The following is a 21,000-nucleotide window of genomic DNA, read 5'->3' as shown; positions in this document are numbered from 1 at the left end:
AGCATTTACATGTGTTATGAGTAAGAGAAACAATGGGCTAAAATATACCTTGAGACATTGAAGAAATAATAAAGGAAAGAAATGTATGTAGCTAAAAAAAAAAAAAAGTATCGTTCGGGTATGCACCAAAATGGTGTCATTTTGGTGCATGTTATATTTTTTTTGTTGGTTGGGATGTGAAACATTGTTGCTTCATGTAAAATTGATCATTTCATTTAGATTTTTTTTTTATCAAATTCAAAACGATGTCGTTTTAAAAGTTTTATGTTTTTAAATTGACCCTCTACTTTTCTTGGATTGTCTATCTTAGTCATTGGTTTTCTAATTTCTTTATTTTCAACCAATTTCAATATTTTTCTTATATATTTATTTTTAATTTCATCAATGATTAATTAAAAATAGGTCTTTATGTGTTGCTGCCTTTTATATTTTAGTTTTTGGCTTTACCATTTTTAATTTCCAACTAATTTTAGTCCTATTTTCCTCAATTTCTTTTCATTTTCACCTCTAATTGTGTCAAAATGGGTCCATGAATTTTGCACCATTTTCAATTTGGTTACTGACTTTTTAATTTTCAATATTTAGCTAATTTCAACCTTATTTCCTTTTTTCCTTTATATTTTCAATGATGACTGCATAAAAACGAGTCCTTCAATTTTGACATCCTTTCCAATTTGATTATTGGTTTTCAAATATTCAATTTATATCTAATTTCACCATCTTTTTCTCAATTTCTTTTCAATTTTGTTCTTGATTGTATTAAAATGGGTCCCTGAATTTTGATACCTTTTTCAATTTGATTCTTGGCTTTCTAATTTTCAATTGCTATCCAATTTTACTGTTTTTTTTTAATTTCATCCCTAATTGTATTACAAATGACCCCTCATCTTCTTCATCTTTTTTAATTTTACCACTGGCTTTTTAATTAGACAATCTCAACCTTTTTGTCAACATTTATTTCTAATTTCAACACTAATTCGTGATTTTTTCAATTATTTTTTTTAAATTTTTTCTTGAAATATCCTTTTTGGTTGAAATATTTTTTATTTTTGGGATATTTGAGAAGAGTAAAAAAAACAAATTTCAGCATGCTTTAAGAAAATGGAATAAAAAGAAAACCAATAGGTTGACAAAACTTTAATCCACTGAACTCATCTGATTCCCTAAAAGATACGGGAAGTTTGCATTTGCAAATATTAATGGATGTGCTTAGCTTAGCCTTACAAGCTGAATAAATTGTTTTGAAGGCAATTCTATTATAAAATGTAAAAAAGAAGAAGAAGAAGAAGAAGAAGAAGAAGAAGAAGAAGAAGAAGCAATTGGGCCATTTTAAGAGAAAAAAAAAAAATCAAGCGTGATTGGGCTGTAGCCTGTGTGCCTGGCCCAAACCATAAATCCCAGACGCTCTCTTGCCTAGAAAGCTGAGTCTTCACGCCTAGGTTCTTTTTTTTTTTTTTTTTTTGTTAAAGGAGGTTGTCTACTATCTTTATTTTTTTTTTTTCAAAGTATTATTGTGGACACGTCATCTAGAATATTTTCTGACCACGTGAGCTAGATTAAGATTTGGTAGGTGAAAAATAGGAGTTAAGTTTATTTTACTGTAAAATGCTAAATTTTAATTTTTTTTATCTACAAATATAAATAAAAAACTATTATGCGTAACTTTAAAATTCAATTACTAATCACAAAATACATTTTAATTATATAATTTATTTTTTGAAAAAATCTTCAAGCCTCGATTTATCTTGTTGGGCATAATTAAAGACAACAAACACCTTCATTGAATTCATAAAAAATCATATCAATTCTTTTTTTAAATATGAACTCAGAAATATTAAAATTATAGTGGTGGTTGAAATTGTTCAATTCAAGAACTCTCTCTCTTCTTGTTTTTTTTTTCAAGAATTAAAATGCAAGAAAAATAAACTTATAGAGTTGAGTTAAATTTATTTAAAATATTTTTACTCTCCATCATATCTATAATATTTATTTTTTAGATTTTATGATTTATTATTATTTATAATATTGCATTATTTTAACTTTAATGGATAGAGTAGAGTTCAGATAATAAAAGTATTATAAATTAATTGGTTTTCTTAACACGCCAAGTCTAAAGAAGTTTTTAGTCCCTTTTGTTTTTGTGGATGCAAAGTGTTTTGAAAAAAAAATTAAATTGTTTTATATTTTTAGATTATTTTAATGTTTTAATATTAAAATAAAAAAATATCATTTCAAAAAAAAAAAATAATATATATATATATATATATATATAAAAACTTAAAAAACAGTTTAAAACCATATTCTCTCGGAACCATATTCTCTCGTTTCTCATGTAATATCCCATGTCAATGAGTATAAACAGTAAAAAAAAAAAAATCAAAATGAATGGTCGGATTTGAATGGGAAAAATAAAAGGGAGTAGATCAAAGTCAATTTAGTTAAGGTTGACACGTACATTGATTGACGTGTCAAAACAAAAGTCAGTCACCCAAACCCGTCCAAGGGTCCTGGAATGCAAGAAGGCCCAGAACCCCATAGCCTAAAAGAAAAGAAAAATTGAATTAAAAAAAACCCACCCTCTTTCTTTCATTCAGTTCCTATATAAACCACAAAAGTCCCTCTGAATCCTAAATTAACAGAATAGAATCCAATTCCCAATATTCCAAACACCAAACACCAAACACAAGGCTGCCAAAAATTCCTCTCTTCTCCATCCAACCCAATACCTCATTGTCATCAATCATCACATTAGAAATTACTGAAATTCTTTCATCCTTTCTTTTTAAGATTTTTGAGCTCCTCGGTGTTGTTTTTATCGAGTGGATTTTGACACTTTCGAGGGGTTTTCTTGGATTTTAGGATTTGAAAACACCATGAGGCTGTTGAAGGTAGCTACTTGTAACTTGAACCAGTGGGCAATGGATTTTGACTGTAATTTAAACAACATAAAAGAGTCAATAACCCAAGCTAAACAAGCTGGTGCAGTCATTAGACTCGGCCCTGAGCTTGAAATCACTGGTTACGGCTGTGAAGATCATTTCTTGGAACTTGACACTATCAATCATGGGTCAGTTTCAATGTTTGTTTTTGTTTGTTATTTTTTTAGATTTTCATGATCTGGTTTTTGTTTGTATGGTGTTTTTACGTTGCTGAATTGGAAATTAATAGTAAGAGTTTGAATCTTGATTGCAGATGGGAGTGCTTGAAAGAGATATTGGTTGGTGATTGGACAGATGGGATATTGTGTAGCATAGGAATGCCTGTAATTAAGGGATCAGAGCGTTATAATTGTCAAGTTTTATGCTTTAATAGAAAGATTATTATGATTCGTCCAAAAATGTGGCTTGCAAATGATGGGAATTATAGGGAACTTAGGTGGTTTACAGCATGGAAACACAAAGATCAGCTTGTGGACTTTCAACTCCCTAGTGAAATTGCTGAGGCTGTTTTACAGCAATCAGTGCCTTTTGGTTACGGATACGTGCGCTTTTTAGATACGTAAGTGATAGTGGCTTTCTGGTGGCTCTTTTTGTTCTTAGTTTGATTTAGTTATGGTTAGATTGATAATTTAAGGGTTGATGTAGGCACTGCAGCGTGAGTGTATTCATAATGATTATTGATTTTTTTTTGTTATTGATATGTTGTTTCAACTAAATGGTAATATTTGCATTTATTCATATGCAGAGCTGTTGCTGCTGAAGTTTGTGAAGAGCTTTTCACCCCTATCCCTCCTCATGCTGAGCTTGCGCTCAATGGGGTTGAAGTGTTTATGAATGCAAGTGGAAGTCACCACCAATTGAGAAAGCTTGATGTTCGTCTTCGTGCTTTTATAGGTGCCACTCATACTCGTGGAGGAGTATACATGTACAGTAATCAACAAGGATGTGATGGTGGCCGCCTTTATTACGGTATACAGATACTCTTAGTATCTTGGTGATTGCATTTAATTTTAACACTGCTTTTATTCTGTTTAGATCAAATATCTCCTGAATTTCATATAGAAGCTTATATGTTGTACTGATTTTGGTTTTTATGATTTGATATTGACAACTTTTTATAAATCTGCTTATTCTTTAGGTAGTGCTTTAGTGTGTTTTTAAAAAAGAAAATTGTTTGAAATTTGTGGTTAAAATTTCTTCTGTCACAGATGGGTGCTCGTGCGTTGTTGTGAACGGAGAAGTGGTTGCCCAAGGCTCACAGTTTTCTTTAAGGGATATTGAGGTTGTCACTGCGCAAGTGGATCTGGATGCGGTATGTTATACTTTTGCACCCCTGTGGAATATGGGTGTTAATGGATTGCAGAAATATTTTATTAGAGAGCATTGTGTAACATATGTTTGTCAGCTGATTTTGCTTTGTTGATAGAATTTTGCAGCATTTTCAGAAGCTGCCATATTACTATATTTTCATGTTTTATGTTTGAGCATTTTGCTCTGACGCATGTAGTCTCTTTCTTGATGGCAGGTTGCTAGTCTAAGAGGATCTATCAGTAGTTTTCAAGAACAAGCAAGTTGCAAAAACACAGTATCATCAGTCCTGGTGCCATACAAGCTCTGTCAGCCTTTTAACATGCAAATGTCCCTTTCTAGCCCCCTTCAGGTTTCCTCTTGGTCCTTCACTATTGGTAAATCAGGAATGCTTGATGTTAGCACCTGAGTTTTGAAGACTATCAACGAGTTTTCTTGATTATGAAACCTGTGAGTCAACTATCTAAGTTTATTGAATTAGGCATGATTTATGATTTGTAGATCAATTATCACTCTCCTGAGGAGGAAATAGCCTTTGGTCCTGGTTGCTGGCTATGGGACTATTTAAGAAGAAGTGGAGCTTCTGGATTCTTGCTTCCTCTTTCTGGGGGAGCAGATAGCTCCTCTGTGGCTGCTATTGTTGGCTGCATGTGCCAACTTGTTGTAAAAGGTCAGATTTTTCAATGCAACTGTTTCACTGTTTTAAGTTTATCCTTTTGTTCTAATTCCAACTACTGAAGGAGATCATAAGTAGCCCAGTTAACTAGCCACAACTATCAATACAAACATCCAATGGCCAATTGCCTAGAGCTGAATTCAGTACCCAACTCGCTATCCAGGATTGCATAGATAGAGCTAAGTGAAACAGTATTCTTTTAGGTAATCCCAAGTATGCACATTAATGAATTAGATTGAGAATGTTTAGTTCATAATTATATTGGGAGAGGTTTTTAGCTGGTATTAATCATGAAACGTAGCTCTAGTTTATGAGGTTGTTAGGAGTGGACTAAGAAGAGTTTTGAGGTAGTACCTACTCTGCCACCAAGCATAAATTTATGTGCAAAATGCTTGCAGTCGTGTGAACTCGAAACAGCCATCCCTAAATCCTATGATTACTTTTCATTGGTTGGTTATGCATTTTGATTGCAGAAATTGAAAAGGGGGATGAACAGGTCAAAGCTGATGCAATAAGAATTGGGAATTATACTGATGGGCAGTTTCCTACTGACAGCAAAGAATTTGCAAAACGAATATTTTATACTGTATTTATGGGGTCTGAGAACAGGTTGGTACAGTGCATAGAATTGCTGCTCATCTTCTTTTTGTTGTTGTTACAGTTGTTTTACAGACAGGCTCAGTATTGTCAATGCTATTGTAGGAATTTGCATTATTTATAGCAACCATTAAATTTTCTTTGATGCTGTCTGGATTATCAGTTGGCAGTGAATGTAAATCACTAAATCTTGGGAACTAATTTTTTGGACTGGTCCAAAGATTTTGTTATTTTGAAACATGAAAGTAAAGCTCACCGTTATTTTTATTTTTTTCCCCAACTTTATATCCTAGTATTTAAATTTCTGTTTAGGACCAAACAGTTACTCTTGACTTGTTGCAAAACCATAACATTGTTAACTCATAACAAAAGATTCCTTAACAAGTTTAGCCATATTAATGGGCTTTTATGTTAATGCATGTCGTTGATTGCTTTAGGATTTGGTATAAACACCAGATTTTTTGTGCTTGTCTGCTGTCTAAAAGTGGTTGTCAAGTAGAAAGATGCAGTGAATCTCCAAAGAGGATTGCTGGGATTGATTTGGGAGGAATTTCAGATATTGACTAGTCCCGTTGCCAGAAGCCAACTTTCTGATACTTTATCTTGTTACTTAATAAAATTGTTTCATTCTTAGATTGATTGCAATAACTTGAGCTAGTGTAGCAACTGGATTTATCTTTCGTTTCCCCTTCAGTTCTGAAGACACAAAAAAGCGAGCAAAGGATCTAACTGACGAGATTGGTTCATGGCATCTGGATGTTAGCATAGATGGTGTTGTCTCTGCTCTACTATCTTTGTTTCAGACACTTACAGGAAAGCGACCACGTTATAAGGTAAAATGATGTTTAGATAAACAGCCCCCAGTGGATGGCTTAGGAAAAAGAACTGCCTCCATATTTTCTTTCATGAGTGCCGTATAGTAATTACTCAGATTATGCATTGATGATTCAGGATCAATGAAATCTTAGCATTGTTTTTAATTTTCTTCCTGGAGCTATAATTTTAAGAATACCAGAATTTTTTTTTTTTTCAAATTAAAAAGTTGCCTGGCTGGGGACTGAGTGAGCTTTATGATATCTTTTTATTTTTTTCCATTTTGCAGGTGGATGGGGGTTCTAACATTGAGAACTTGGGGCTGCAGAATATTCAAGCTCGAATCAGGATGGTGCTGGCATTTATGTTAGCCTCGCTCTTGCCATGGGTTCACAGCAAACCAGGGTTTTACCTCGTTTTGGGTAGTTCTAATGTGGATGAAGGGTTGCGTGGTTACCTAACTAAGGTACTGAATAACTTAGAATCCAGATATTCCATGTTTTTAGTTCTAAAGCGAACTGGTTTTCTAAGTAAAATTGATTACTCCATCACCCCAGATCTGTATGGAGTATAGTTTAACAATTTGAGTAGAATTTTCACTTTTTCTAGTGTTGTAAATCAGATATATTCAGTTTTTCCTATTAAGTGAATTGGTTCTGGGAGCTTGATGTTGATATGACCAATAGTTAAAATATTCAATCGAAATGGTCCATCTACTTTTGGGAATTCACTTTTCATGTCTTTTGCAGTATGATTGCAGCTCTGCAGATATAAATCCAATTGGAAGTATTAGTAAGCAGGACCTTCGAGCATTCTTGCGATGGGCTGCTGTCCATCTTGGTTACTCTTCCTTGGCAGAAATTGAAGCAGCTCCACCAACAGCTGAATTGGAGCCTATACGTTCCAACTACAGCCAGGTGAACTTTCATTAACCATATTCATTTGTCACGTTATAGACAACAGCAATCTTATAGATCTTTAATCGCATGCCTTTGTTTGTCTCAAACTGATGCTTCTGCCTCTAATATGTAAGCTTCTATCCAAGTGATAAACTAATTCCAATGCCCATTCTGCATGAGACAGCTTGATGAAGTGGACATGGGAATGACATACGAGGAACTCTCAGTTTATGGAAGGCTGCGAAAGATCTTCCGCTGTGGGCCAGTGTCAATGTTTAAGGTTTGGTTTGGGACTTCTTATTATGTATTATAATTGACTCGTTGCATTTGAAGTCTCACATCTACTGGTGCTTTTATCCATGATTTCAGAACCTCTGCTACAGATGGGGGTCGAGATTATCTCCATCAGAGGTGGCTGATAAAGTGAAATACTTCTTCAAGTACTACTCCATTAATCGGCACAAAATGACCGTCTTGACACCTTCTTACCATGCTGAGGTATTGCATTGTAAATCTGGAACTTCAAACCATTATTGTAATTCAAAAAACTCATATTCCTCTGTCTTTGTGCAGAGCTATTCACCTGAGGATAACAGGTTCGATCTGCGTCAGTTTCTCTACAATGCAAGATGGCCCTATCAGTTTAGCAAGATCGATGAACTTGTTAAGGAGTTGGATGGTGATAAAGTTGCTTTTGGAGAAACTAGCGAACAGGATAAATCAAGAGCAAATGGATTAGGGATGGGAGTTGTAGCAGCAGGCTCAGGCGATCCAAAATCTGGTCTTTAATTTGAAGAAAAGGCTTGCTTATCCGCCCATTGTGTGCAAATAAATATTTTTCACCATAATTGATATTCAATTTATGTCAGGAAAATAAGTGGAAAATATTTTCTTTTTCATCTGTTTCCTTGGGGTAAAATGTCTCTCACTAACAAGAATGGGTCCTTTCACCCCACTTACGATGATAAGTACTTGATGTGTTATTATCGGGAGGGAAATGTTAATGGCATCTCATTTTTCTTTTTTATTATCTCCTTTGAATATTATGCCAACCTATTCTTAGTTGAGAAAAAACAACTATTTTTATTAGCATTAAATAAGAAATTTGATGGAATAAATGAGGAAAGGGATTTAAAAAATGAAGGGAAATTCTGTTTGCTCTACCTTTGCAATTAGTTAAATTGTGTTAGATTGGTAATTATTATTTTTAATTATATTAGTTTGAGAAATATTTTTTCTACTTTGCGGAAAAAAACCCAGACCTGGAGATTGTAAAAAGAAACCACTTGACAGCGCTTGCCTCGGAGATTTCTGGGTTTAAATGCCCGCAAATTGGATTAGATCGCCGTAACATCTTCTGTCTTCATCTGAATTAAACAAGGAGCAATACAAGACACGCCCTTTCGTAGGTTAGGTTGGACATTGCTTCCTAAGAAAGAACAGATCCACGACACAAGCAAACAAATAATGAGGGAGAAGACGACTGCTTGTCTTGCTTGCCGCTGATTTTGCAAGTAATTCTGTGTCCTGATTATTCAAGACCTCGTAAGTTCTAGGGCCCTGTTTCTTTCATCGTGCACAACACTACTCAATCTTGTATCAAGAATATCATCATCATCACGTACCTACCTTCCGACTCGTAGGTGTTTTAAACATGTAGAGAAAACAAACTATTCCATGTATTTTTAACCTCAAAAAACAAAAAAAAAAGGGGATATGTTATTTTAACCCTTTAGCTTCTAGGATCAACAAAATTACAATATCCTCAAATTCATCTAGCCTACATCCTCATCGCTTGCCCTTGCTTTCCAGCAGGGGTAGAAGGAAGGAGAAAGATTCTCAGAGTTCATCTTGAGAGTCGTCCTCGGAATCTTCAGCTGATCCACCACCTGCGGCTCCACCAGATCTCTGGTACACGGCAGTGATGATTGGGTTGCAAACAGCTTCCACCTCCTTGAGCTTCTCTTCATAGTCCTCTTTCTCGGCATTCTGGTTGTCATCCAGCCATTCAAGGGCCTCCTTGGTTGCAGTTTCTATTTTCTCCTTCTCATCAGACTCGAGCTTGTCAGCAAGCTTATCTTTGTCGTTAATCTGGTTTTTCATGTTATATACATAGGTCTCCAAACTGTTACGAGCATCAATCCTCTCCTTCACCTTCTTGTCCTCCTCGGCAAACTCCTCTGCCTCACGAACCATGCGCTCGATTTCCTCCTGGCTCAAACGACCCTTGTCATTAGTGATGGTGATCTTCTCTGATTTACCAGTGCCCTTGTCTTCAGCCTTGACATTCAGGATACCATTGGCATCAACCTCAAACGTAACCTCAATTTGAGGGGTTCCCCTGTTACAGTCAAAGGATCAGTAAAATATCAACTCCTAGAAAAATAATGGAGCATGTGCTGGTACACGAGGCAGACCTTGGAGCTGGAGGAATGCTAGTCAAATCAAATTTACCAAGCAGCCTGCAATCCTTTGTGAGACTCCTTTCACCTTCAAAGACCTGTAATCAAACCAGAATCCACCCAATTAATATACAACTAATTTTAGTGTCAAATAATAGAAAAGTACATGTAACAATAACTTTACCTGAATGGAGACAGTAGTCTGCTGATCCTGGTAAGTGGTGAAAACTTGAGATTTCTTGGTTGGAATAACAGTGTTCCTTGGAATCAACTTGGTCATCACTCCACCAACAGTTTCAATACCCAGGGTGAGGGGAGCCACGTCCAATAGAAGAATATCTGCATCCAGAATGCCATGGCAGCCGTTGTCAATCACAGCTCAACTAAAATGGTATTTAATATCATAGGGAACCACATTCAAAATAAATGGCAATACCTTTGGTTTCATCACCGCCCTCTCCACTCAATATACCTCCTTGAACAGCAGCACCAAAGGCAACAGCCTCATCAGGGTTCACACCCTTGTTAGGCTCCTTTCCATCAAAGTAATCCTTAAGAAGTTGTTGAACCTTTGGAATTCTGGTACTTCCACCAACAAGAACAATCTCATCAATCTGATTCTTCTCCAAACCAGCATCGTCCATAGCCTTCTTCACAGGTCCCATGGTCTTTCTGAACAAATCGTTGTTCAACTCTTCAAAACGGGCTCTGGTCAGTGGCTCAGAGAAATCCACACCATCATGGAGTGATTCAATCTCTACACGGACCTGGTGCTGGCTACTAAGAGCTCTCTTGGCACGCTCACATTCCCTCCTGAGTTTTCCAAGAGCCCTGTTGTCCTTGCTGATATCCTTTCCGTGCTTTTTCTTGATCAACTTAATGAAGTACTCCATAATCCTCTGGTCAAAATCCTCACCTGCAATAAAATAGACCGCATGAGCTTAGCATCAACAATCGCAATATATCATTATGGAAAAAAACACAGAATAATAACAGAAGCAAAAGGAAAACTAAAACGGAGCTAATTATCATTCTCACCTCCCAAATGTGTGTCGCCATTGGTGGAAAGAACCTCAAAGACACCGTTGTCAATTGTCAAGACACTGACATCAAATGTACCACCACCAAGATCAAAGACAAGAATGTTCTTTTCACCACCCTTCTTATCTAAACCATAGGCAATAGCAGCGGCAGTTGGCTCATTAATAATTCTAGCCACATTGAGTCCAGCTATGACACCAGCGTCCTTGGTAGCTTGCCTTTGGGCATCATTGAAGTATGCTGCAAAATGAATAAGACCACCAAATCAATAACAGTTAACAACTGATGATACCTTTGAAAATAACTTACGTGACCAAAAAAAAATAACTAACCAGGAACAGTGACAACAGCATCCTTAATTTTCTTTCCAAGGAATGCCTCAGCTGTTTCCTTCATCTTGGTCAAAATCATAGCACTAATCTCTTCAGGACTGAAGACCTTAGTCTCCCCATCCTTAATCTTAACTTGAATATAAGGCTTTCCATCCTTATTCACAATCTTGTAAGGCACAAGTTTCATGTCCTTCTGCACCTCTTTATCCTCAAACCTGCCAAACAATAAACCTTAGTGGCCAAATCATTCCCAAAAACTTACAACAACAAAAGCATAGGAAAATCATTTATTACTTTCTTCCAATAAGTCTCTTGACATCAAAGATGGTCCTCTCGGGATTGACAGCCGCCTGATTCTTGGCTGCTTCACCGATCAACCTCTCACTGTCAGTAAAAGCCACCCACGATGGGGTAATACGGTTTCCTTGGTCATTTGCTATGATTTCCACATGACCGTTCTTGTAAACACCAACACATGAATATGTCGTTCCAAGATCTATTCCAATAACTGTTCCAAGCTTCGTTGCCTCCTCTTTCGCAATCGAAATCGCAAACAAACACCCTATAACAATAAATAAATAAATAAATATTTAAAAATATATCCAAATTAGTGTCCCGATTTTAAATAACTATTATTTAATAAATAAATAAAATCTGGCACTACTAATAGATGCTTTTGATTATCGCACTATAAACGACACCGTTCAGCAGCTAAAATAGTAAATCGTTTCCTAATTAACGACAGCAGCACTATAAACAAACAAAATGTAATCAGATCTAAACGGAAGTGTATAAGAGCTTAAAAAAATCAATCCAGATCTGCAGCATTATCTCTATCAGAATCAAACCAGATAAAAAGAAGAATAGAAAAGCGAATCAGATCTATCAAGTTGAAGAGATCGAAAACACACCGAATAAGAGAATCGCGGATACCACAGCTCCACGTGCTCTCCACGTGCCCGCCATCGCCTCCTCTCTGTCTGTCTGTCTCCTTCTCTCTCTGAATCTACAACGGAGGAGTTTCTGGTTGTTTCAAGAGTGAATAATATATTAACGAGAGCGTGTGATGTTGAGTTCTGCTTGTTTCAGTGTTTCTCTTCTGTAACGCGCGTTAATGAGCTTTATATTAGTAACGAGGATCCATTGCGCAGCTTGTGGAACTGAAACAAGAACATGTCATTGCAACTTACGTGGACCAATAGTAGTTTGAGTATGATGCGATCGGCCAATTAAATTCGAGCTCTTGCTGGGGTGATCGTGGCCGTTTGTTATTGGCAATTATTACGTGTCTTGGTCCAGCCTTCCAGGTTTGCTTGCATTGTTTTTCTAAGGTCCAATATATTTGTAAAATCTCAAGTTGACCCGGTCAAAAATTTTATTATTTGTTATAGTGACGTGCATGTTACCCCAGTAGCGCATGAAACTAATTCTTTTTAGTTTTGGTTCTTTAATGAAAACAAATTAAAACCTTGTTTGTTCGGTAGAAAAGTTCTTTTAAAGTATTATTTTTATAAATATATTTTAAAAATATTTTAATATATTTTTAAGTAAATTATTTTTTTTAAAAAAACTATTATAATATCAGCTCCACATAGCTTAGTATTCCGAGTTTTAATTTCTTTTAATTAATTAAGTATACAGTTTCTGTTTTTATAAAAATAGAAGCTTGTATTTTCATCCCACCCTAATTAGCACATGGATTAATTATTATGTATTTCTTTTATTTTCTATTTTACCCCTTTTTTTCCTTTGATTACTGATTTTTTTATTTAATTCTTATATGATGTGTTTATAGTAATTTAAAGTTGATAGTTTATTTTAATTCACTTTTTATATGGTTATCGTGGTATCAAAAACATATTTCAATATTGTGTTGATATAAAAAAAATATCGCATTATCGAATTGATATTAAAAAAAAATCACATCAACGCAATATGTTTATTTTTTAAAAAGTTTAGTTAATAAAAAATAATTAAAAAAAGCCAGGTTAAACTTTATAGAGTTAATGACCAGATTTCTGAGTATGACAAGGTAACCTTAGTTTTTCCTAGTTTGTGGGTTTAATAGTGATTTTTTTTTTTTAACTAATTGAACTTGATTATATGATTGTCTATTTTTCTTGTTATCATATAATTTAAACAAAATAGTTTTGAAAAAAAACATGTTATTAAATTTTAAAAAATTCATAGGCCTGTTAACTGGTTTAGTGGGTTTAACTTTTTTTTAAATTTTATCATTTGATATTGAATTGATTGAGAATTGAGTTTTATAATATGTTTTATTTTATTTTCTATGAGGTTATCATAATCTTTTTTTTTTTTAAAAAAAAATATTACTATTGGTTTGACGTTTGATTTCATAATCGTTTATTTTTATTATCATATGATTAAAAATATAGTTTAGAAAAAAAACTTATTAATCTCAATGGGGCCTCATTGCCCAAGTTTGTGGGTTTGATGTGTTGACCTGAGTTACCTGATTCACGAGTTTATTGAGTTTATCCATCAAACCTAATATGTTTGTTTTTTAGTTTTTGATCCTTTAATTTTTCTAATTGTTTTTTATTTAATTCTTTTTTAATATTGAATTGGTTAGGAAATAGACTTCATGATTTATATTTTTCTACTTTTCATATAGTTATCACAATCTCAAATAAACATATTTTTTAGGGTTGGTGCTCGATTTTACAAACATATATTTTTTCATAAAATTAAATAAAAATAATTTAAAAAAAACAACAAAGTTATTAAACTCATTGAAGTTCATGGCCCAAGTTGCAGGGTGATTGAGTTCGATCTAATCTGTCATCATCTCAATATTAAAAAATACCATTTTACCCTTCACCTTTTTATTTATAAAAAGCTTTGCTTAAGGGGTAAAATAATCTTTGTACACGAATAATTTATCACACTTTATTTGTTTGGGGACAATAATGTCTTTTCAATTTTTATAACATTATAATTATCGTATTGCCCTTAAAAATTAATAATAAAAACCTTTGATCAAGGAGCCTTATAGTAATTTTGACTTTTTAATGAATAGTTAAATTACTTTATTATCCTTACCATTAAAAATTTATTAGTTTTGGTTTCAGAGGCTTAACTGTAATTTCATAAATTTTTTTTTTTATTAATGTTGTTTAGCTGTAGGGGCATTTTTGTTTTTTTTACAAATTAATGATCAATGTAATTACTCCATTACTCTTGTCATTCAAGTTTTTTAGCCTAGAACCTTTAATTAAAAAGGTGAAATATGTAGGAGAAGCAAGTAGAAAGCTAACACTTTTTAAATTTAGTTAACCTTTTGTTAAAATTCTTTATATATGTGCATGTGTGTGTATTGTATCTATTTGTTAATTTCATTATGTTATTTATTAATGTTTGTAGTTTTATTTTTAGTTTCTTTCATATCAACTGCTTTTGTAAATGTAAATATATGTGCATATTATGTACAAATTTGTATGAAAATGATGTATGGAAGTATTATGTACTCGTTATGAATTTAGATGATAATGAATATACACGAGTCAAGTTTTGCAATATATATACTCAAACTCGAGTTTATTTTTTAACCCAAATTTAATTAGATATAAACCAAACACAACTCAATTAGATTTTGAGTATTTATAAGTTATCAATAACTTATGATACCCACTCTCTTATTTTGTTATTGATTTGATACCCATCTAAAGTCAGCATTCAAGCTCATCAATATAACATTTAAGAAATTTTCAGTTATCTTCACAGCTTGAAATATTAGATGCGATGGATATATGCACTCTAACTTTTAAAACAATAAACCAAAAAACAATATCTTCTCCCTCAACTTTAAGAACCTCTAATGTTGCAATAATATGAAGCTTTGGTAATACAATCACACTAGTATTTGTATGTATAATAATCAATTCTAACTTCCATCTCTTCCCAACAAATCTGGATGAAAACCTAGCCAAGACTAGCCTGAAAGTTAACCCAAAAGGGACCCAAACCCAAACTGGTATTTTTTTTTTCTATCTGTTTTATTTTGCCATTTTCTTTTAAATGGGGTTAATAAGCAAAAATACCAGACAATCTCAGCCATCGAAATCACTGGACCCCACAATTCGTCCTTTTCATTTCCACAACACGAGAGAGGCTATCACTCCTAACCAAGCTCAACGAACTCTCTCTCGCTCAAAAAAAAAAAAAAAAAACTTCCAACAAATCTTTTTTTTTTTTTTTAATCTTTTCTGTTTTCACTTATTTCTTTTCAAATGAAACCCAACCAGTAATCACTGAAAATTCGATCAATGGCGATCGCATCTCCATCGACAACAACCTTTTCTGCTTCCTTCTGTTGCAAACGAGCTGAGTCTACTCACCCAACTCTCTTCCCTTCTATCTTGTGCACTCAACGGGCTCACCGCCTTCCAACTCGCCTATTCGCGATCAACTCCCGACTCAACTCCTCAAAATTCTGCGGCTCCCTCTCTCCTGAAAATGGCGGAAGCGAAGATTTCGAGCAGTACGAACTTCAACACGGATTCACTGGCCCGATGGAGCGGCGGAAGAAGGGATCCCCGGTGTACGTGATGCTGCCGGCGGATTCGGTGGCGAAGGATGGAAAAGTGAGGAGGGTTAAGGTCTTGACGGCGTCTTTGAGGGCGTTGGTGACTGCTGGAGTGGAAGGTGTGGTTATGGAGGTTTGGTGGGGGGTAGTTGAGAGGGAGAAACCTATGGTTTATAATTGGGGAGGATATTTGGATCTTGTGGCGTTAGCCAGACGGTGTGGGTTGAAGGTTAGAGCTCTCTTGGCTTTCCATCAACATGGCATTGGACCTGGAGACCCTTTATGGTGAGAACTTATTGATTTTAGATCAATTGTTTTAATTTCTTGTTTTGTTAGTTAATCGTGTGGTGTTTCTTTTAGTTTTAATACTGGGGGTTATGCAAATTGGTAGTGATTTTGGGAATTCGAGTTTGTTGTGGGGGGGTTTGATTTCATGTGTGGAGATTGAAGGGGTTTCTTTTTGTTAATTGAAAGTTGTAATCGTTTTATGATTATTACGTCAAATCTTCTGTTCTATCTTCGGTGAATACTTTTGTCGTTGTTAATGTCTTCATTGCAATTCTATCAATTGTCACTTCATGAAATAAATGTAGGTGGCTGTGGGAATACTGAATATGTGGAGTTTTTTAGTGCATGTCTCGAGAATGTGATAATGCTTGACTGTACTGTGTTACTGCTTGCCCAATGTCAGTGGAATTCTTTTATAATATGGGCTGTTGAATCTCGCAAAGCTGTAGAAAAATGTAGAGCCTGAGGTGTGATGAATCAGATGAATGTGAATTTCTCTCTCAAGAACTCGGTTGAAGATTTCTTCGGTTGTCACATATGCTTTGGAGGAAGGCTTTGGGTGCATTTTCATCCCTTCTCTCTCTTGACATGACCAGGTGATTCGAACTCCTTAGAGGCTGATTAGAAACACATTTGAAAACATGTTTTCTAAAAATATTTTAAAAAATTTATGTTTTTTTTTTTTTTTAATGTTTTTGAATTGTTTTGATATGTTAATGTTAAAAATATATATTTTTTTTAAAAAAAATAGTTTGATGTATTTCTGAGCGAAAAACACTTTGAAAAACAACCACTATTACATTTCCGAACACACCTGCATAGACTAGTTCGGGTTTTAAAAAATAAAGGACTAATTGACCCGACTTAACTCGATAAAAACCCAGGTCAGTATGTGATCTGGTCGACCTAAGATAAAACCTGGTAAAAAACCGTGACTTTTATTTTGAATTTTTTGGGTTAAAATAACGTTGTTTTGATCCATTTTAAAAGAAATTTTTTTGGGTCAACTCCCGACTCGTGACTCAGATTTTGTCTTAAGTCGGGTTTTAAAACTATAATCATAATTATTTTTATCATTATATGTTCTAATTGAATAATTTTGAAATTAAAATTTATTTACAATGATGTTTTAGGGAAAAAATATAATAAATATCATATGTGAATACAATCACCTAGATAACAATCACCTAGAATAACCAAACATTATCTAGGTGATTGTATCTCCTAAGTTGATTCTTTCAATGCGTGTGCAAGACCTAAGAAAGTATATTCTCTTCCATTAGTTTTATCCATTGAGTTTTATGTTCTGTGTATATAATGAATGGATGGAACAGTGTGTTATTTGTCTCTAGGATCTTATGGAGTACCAATCCAAATAAAATTGAAACAGCCTCTAGAAAGTTTTGGAAGACATTCTCAGGAAAAGTAGAAGTATGCATGTAGTGTGGTCAAGGTTCCGTGAATCAAGCACAATGCAGTAGCTTTTACACATTCGATGAATGCTGATGATACAAATGATTCTATTCTTTGGATAGTACGATAAGTTTTACAACATTGATGGTCTGAACCATCTAACCATGTTGATCTTTGGCTTATACAATCCCCTCCTATTTTTTTTTTTATCTGTCTTGAGTAACCTCTTAGTCATAGATCATTGACCAGATTGTGCGTTGCTTTCTCGGCAAATTTGAAGTATTTGTTGCTATCAGCTTTCTCGGCAAGTTTAGTTCATGGTCTGGTGTGGTGAGGGCAACCTTTTGGCTCCTCTATTCTTCTTTCTTTGTTGGGCTTCTGGTAGTATTTGAATTTAGTGAGTCATATTTTGCATATGTTGGATGCATTTAATTTTGGCACCATAAGTTGTCTTATAGACATTTTTCAAAATTATTGGCCCTTACACTGTGTTTCAGGGTGATAGTCTGATCTGAAAGAAAAATTCTTTTGACAAATTTGATTTGATAATTTTCCCTCAGCTTGTTGTTTAGCTTTCCCTCTTGTTTGTCTATATGCTAGCGGCTCTAAACAATTTGTTTTATGTGTTGAAGGATTTCTCTTCCTCAATGGGTGCTTGAAGAGATGGATAAAGATCCAGATATAGCGTATTCTGATCGATTCGGTAGAAGAAACATGGAATATATTTCTCTTGGATGTGACATGTTTCCTGTGCTGAAGGGACGATCACCACTCCAAGCTTATTCAGATTTTATGATGAACTTCAGAGATACTTTTAGACCTTTACTTGGTTCTGTCATTACGGTGAGATGATACTGTTTACAGTGCTGTAAATCACTGCTTCGATCATTGACAACTGATTCTTTGATGTTGTAAGTCAGTTTTCCTGATAGGTCATTTTGTAGGGTGTCCAAGTAGGCATGGGTCCTGCAGGTGAATTAAGGTACCCTTCATGCCCATCACAGGAGCTCGCACGGGCTTGGCGTTCACGTGAACATGGAGAGTTTCAATGCTACGATAAGGTACAGCAATAAGTGCAATTTACTTAAAAGCAATATCTAAATCTTTCAAGCTGCATAAATGGTTGGGTTGCTCCATCCTATTTGCAATTCCTCACCGTCTCTATTGATTTGACTGTTCGCAGTATATGGCAGCATGTCTGAATGCCTGTGCTCATGATGTTGGAATGCGTGGATGGGGACATGGAGGCCCGATTGTTGCTGGTAATTTGATGCATGGCCCTGACAATACTGATTTTTTCAAAAGCAACGGTGGATCTTGGAATACCCCATACGGGGAGTTTTTTCTTCAATGGTATTCTGGGATGCTGCTGCTTCACGGGGAAAGGATATGCAGGGAAGCCAAGACCATCTTTCAGGGCACCGAAGTTGATACTTCAGCCAAACTGGCCGGGATCCACTGGCATTATGGCACACAATCTCATCCATCTGAGTTGACAGCTGGCTACTACAATACTTCAAGAAGAGATGGGTACTTGCCGATTGCTCGCATGCTCGGCAGATATGGTTTCGGTTTAGGCTGCTCCGTCTTTGGAATGAGAGACGTGGAAGAAAAACAGACAAACCCAGTTAGCAGTCCAGAGGATTTTCTTAAACAGCTTTTATTGGCAGCCAGGGTCTGTCAAATACCAATGGAAGGTGACAATTCTGCCACCTTTTTGGAAGAAGAATCGTATGAACAGGTGCTAAAGATGTCAAAATTCTTTTCATATGGTCCTGGAGGCCCCTCGTTTTCTTTCAACTTTATGAGGATGGACAGATACCTCTTTGAACAACATAACTGGGCTCGCTTCACTCGTTTCGTAAGGCAAATGTCAGGGGCCAGTATTTTTCGAGCCAGATTAGATTTTGGAGGCGATGAACACCGAACTTCAATGTCAGATGCTGTACAAGCTAAGAGGTGCATATACATACTGTTGAGGAAGAAAAATCAAACCCATATACAAACCAGCAAGGCAAATCTTATACTTCGACCGCCATCACTCGGTCTCTGTACCTATAGCAGTACATAACGTGATGATATCTGATAGATTGTCGCCAAATGTGCAGTGATGCCTCACTTCCAATCATTTTTTCCCCTTAACCATGCAGGGTTCTTATGGACCAGATTAATTGTCTGTGTACATCTTGCCTCCCTGATATTTTTGAAGTGGCTGGCGTCTCATCAATTTGTACTTGAAAACATTTCTTATATGCTTGTAATGATTCGTAGTACAAATCTGTCCTCTCTGCACGGTGAATCAACCCCTGTTGGCATGTCTAAAATTAAATGGGTGTTGTGAGAGCACGTCGATGGTGCTTCTTTATTATTATTATTATTATTATTATTATTTATTTTGAGGCCAATTACTTGGGTTCCAGTTACACAGCTGTGGCCTTGTGGTTGTTGGGAGCTCTTCTCTAATTCTCAATTCCCTTCGAGTCTAAAATTCTCATCTCCAATTCCAAATCAAATCTGCTCTATGACATTACACTTGTAATTAAAGACAAAACCTAAAATATGTGAGAGAATCACTGTATATATATTTTTATTTACTGTCGATTGTAATATTGTTGTTTTTTAGGAGTAAAAAAATATTTTTTTCTGTTAATTTGTTATTTGAGAATTGTTTAGGAATGTCTTTTACCTTTTCTTTATGCTTTTACATGGTAAAATGATTTTATTATTAAAAAATTATTTAAATCTAGTCAAGGGTTTTTTACTTTTTTAAGATATATAGTAAAATTATAAATGAGACCCCAAGGTTAAAAAAATATGCCATCAACATAAGAGTCTCTTATTAGTGTCTTTTTAATATCATTTTTTTTTGTAATTGTTGGTTTGATCAAATGTGATTAAAGTAATTTATTATTTAATTATTATTTTTTAAATTAAAAAAGTTGTTGCATGTGTTCATGCATCGGAGACATCATGTCTTTTGAAGGGCACGCGCAACACCTCTCGATGTTTGAAAATATACTTTTAACATCTCATTTGTTCTTCATTATTTCTTTAGTTGTTGTGTAATTAAATAAAAACTAATTTAAAAATAAAAATATATTAAATTTAGTGAGATAGATAACTAGGATAACGGGTTTAACATGTTCATTCAAGCTTACTCAAGTTTTTTTAAACCTTTTTTTGTTAAATATTTTTTTTTAATTTTATCTTTTATTATTAAGTTATTTTATAATTAAATATCATTATTTATTTCAATTTTTTTTTTTATAAATCATTAAATTTTTATCATCTGAATTACAAGTTTAGAATAATTTACTTGAATTAACCAAGCTCAATCAAATGGATTCCTATCTCTATATTTTTAAAAAATAAATATTATAATATATCACTGTGTTAGTGTTGAGAAAAAGAAGTCGTCCAATACGTGTAAAATCATGAATTAATGATTTTTTTTACTCTTAAAAAACATGATACCAATGCTTATATGACAATGGACTAGTCACAAGTAAATGACGTGGCACATAAGAATATTATCAGGTTATAATTCTATATATCATCTCCTAATTTTTATTTTTTCTTAATTTGATCCCTATAGATATGTTTTCTTTCTTTAAATGTCATCCTCCTAATCAGTAGGCTCACCAGATAAAAATTAAATTATTTTAAAAGATCATGAGGTTGAATAACCATATAATTTGTTTTGTTTCTTTTCCTTCTCACATCATGCATGGTTTCAATCTAGA

At 34.4% G+C, this 21,000-nt stretch overlaps 3 protein-coding genes across 3 annotated transcripts; 2 read left to right on the top strand and 1 right to left on the bottom strand.

The window, feature by feature from the left end:
- Positions 1-2,558: 2,558 nt before the first annotated feature.
- LOC118034448 (glutamine-dependent NAD(+) synthetase) lies at positions 2,559-8,262 on the top strand. The gene is made up of 13 exons (XM_035039743.2): positions 2,559-3,067; positions 3,193-3,498; positions 3,685-3,908; positions 4,148-4,251; positions 4,465-4,599; positions 4,749-4,917; positions 5,397-5,532; positions 6,215-6,353; positions 6,623-6,799; positions 7,083-7,250; positions 7,417-7,512; positions 7,602-7,730; positions 7,806-8,262. The coding sequence occupies exons 1-13, from the start codon at positions 2,874-2,876 to the stop codon at positions 8,019-8,021; spliced, it is 2,193 nt and encodes a 730-aa protein (XP_034895634.1). The 5' UTR covers positions 2,559-2,873; the 3' UTR covers positions 8,022-8,262.
- Positions 8,263-8,893: 631 nt separating this feature from the next.
- Positions 8,894-12,118, bottom strand: LOC118034439 (luminal-binding protein 5). The gene is made up of 8 exons (XM_035039732.2): positions 11,919-12,118; positions 11,302-11,569; positions 11,008-11,222; positions 10,673-10,915; positions 10,071-10,550; positions 9,819-9,973; positions 9,650-9,732; positions 8,894-9,573 (listed from the first exon to the last, which is right to left on the bottom strand). The coding sequence occupies exons 1-8, from the start codon at positions 11,971-11,973 to the stop codon at positions 9,072-9,074; spliced, it is 2,001 nt and encodes a 666-aa protein (XP_034895623.1). The 5' UTR covers positions 11,974-12,118; the 3' UTR covers positions 8,894-9,071.
- A 3,070-nt stretch (positions 12,119-15,188) lies between these two features.
- LOC118034431 (beta-amylase 1, chloroplastic) lies at positions 15,189-19,654 on the top strand. Its single transcript, XM_035039721.2, has 4 exons — positions 15,189-15,841; positions 17,890-18,100; positions 18,202-18,318; positions 18,441-19,654. Exons 1-4 carry the CDS (start codon positions 15,297-15,299, stop codon positions 19,326-19,328), a joined length of 1,761 nt encoding a protein of 586 aa, XP_034895612.1. The 5' UTR covers positions 15,189-15,296; the 3' UTR covers positions 19,329-19,654.
- The last annotated feature ends 1,346 nt before the right edge of the window (positions 19,655-21,000 follow it).

The sequence above is a fragment of the Populus alba genome, chromosome 3, assembly GCF_005239225.2.
Source record: "Populus alba chromosome 3, ASM523922v2, whole genome shotgun sequence".
In the NCBI taxonomy this organism is placed as follows: Eukaryota; Viridiplantae; Streptophyta; class Magnoliopsida; order Malpighiales; family Salicaceae; genus Populus; species Populus alba.
This window is presented reverse-complemented; position numbering and strand designations above follow the sequence as displayed.

Coding starts and splice junctions, on each gene's coding strand:
- LOC118034448 (XM_035039743.2), top strand. CDS start 2,874: ATGAGGCTGTTGAAGGTAGCTACTTGTAACTTGAACCAGTGGGCAATG. Junction 3,068..3,192: donor CTTGACACTATCAATCATGG/GTCAGTTTCAAT, acceptor TCTTGATTGCAG/ATGGGAGTGCTTGAAAGAGA. Junction 7,251..7,416: donor TACGTTCCAACTACAGCCAG/GTGAACTTTCAT, acceptor TGCATGAGACAG/CTTGATGAAGTGGACATGGG.
- LOC118034439 (XM_035039732.2), bottom strand. CDS start 11,973: ATGGCGGGCACGTGGAGAGCACGTGGAGCTGTGGTATCCGCGATTCTC. Junction 11,570..11,918: donor ATCCGCGATTCTCTTATTCG/GTGTGTTTTCGA, acceptor TTATTGTTATAG/GGTGTTTGTTTGCGATTTCG. Junction 9,574..9,649: donor AGCATTCCTCCAGCTCCAAG/GTCTGCCTCGTG, acceptor TGACTGTAACAG/GGGAACCCCTCAAATTGAGG.
- LOC118034431 (XM_035039721.2), top strand. CDS start 15,297: ATGGCGATCGCATCTCCATCGACAACAACCTTTTCTGCTTCCTTCTGT. Junction 18,101..18,201: donor TACTTGGTTCTGTCATTACG/GTGAGATGATAC, acceptor GTCATTTTGTAG/GGTGTCCAAGTAGGCATGGG. Junction 18,319..18,440: donor AGTTTCAATGCTACGATAAG/GTACAGCAATAA, acceptor GACTGTTCGCAG/TATATGGCAGCATGTCTGAA.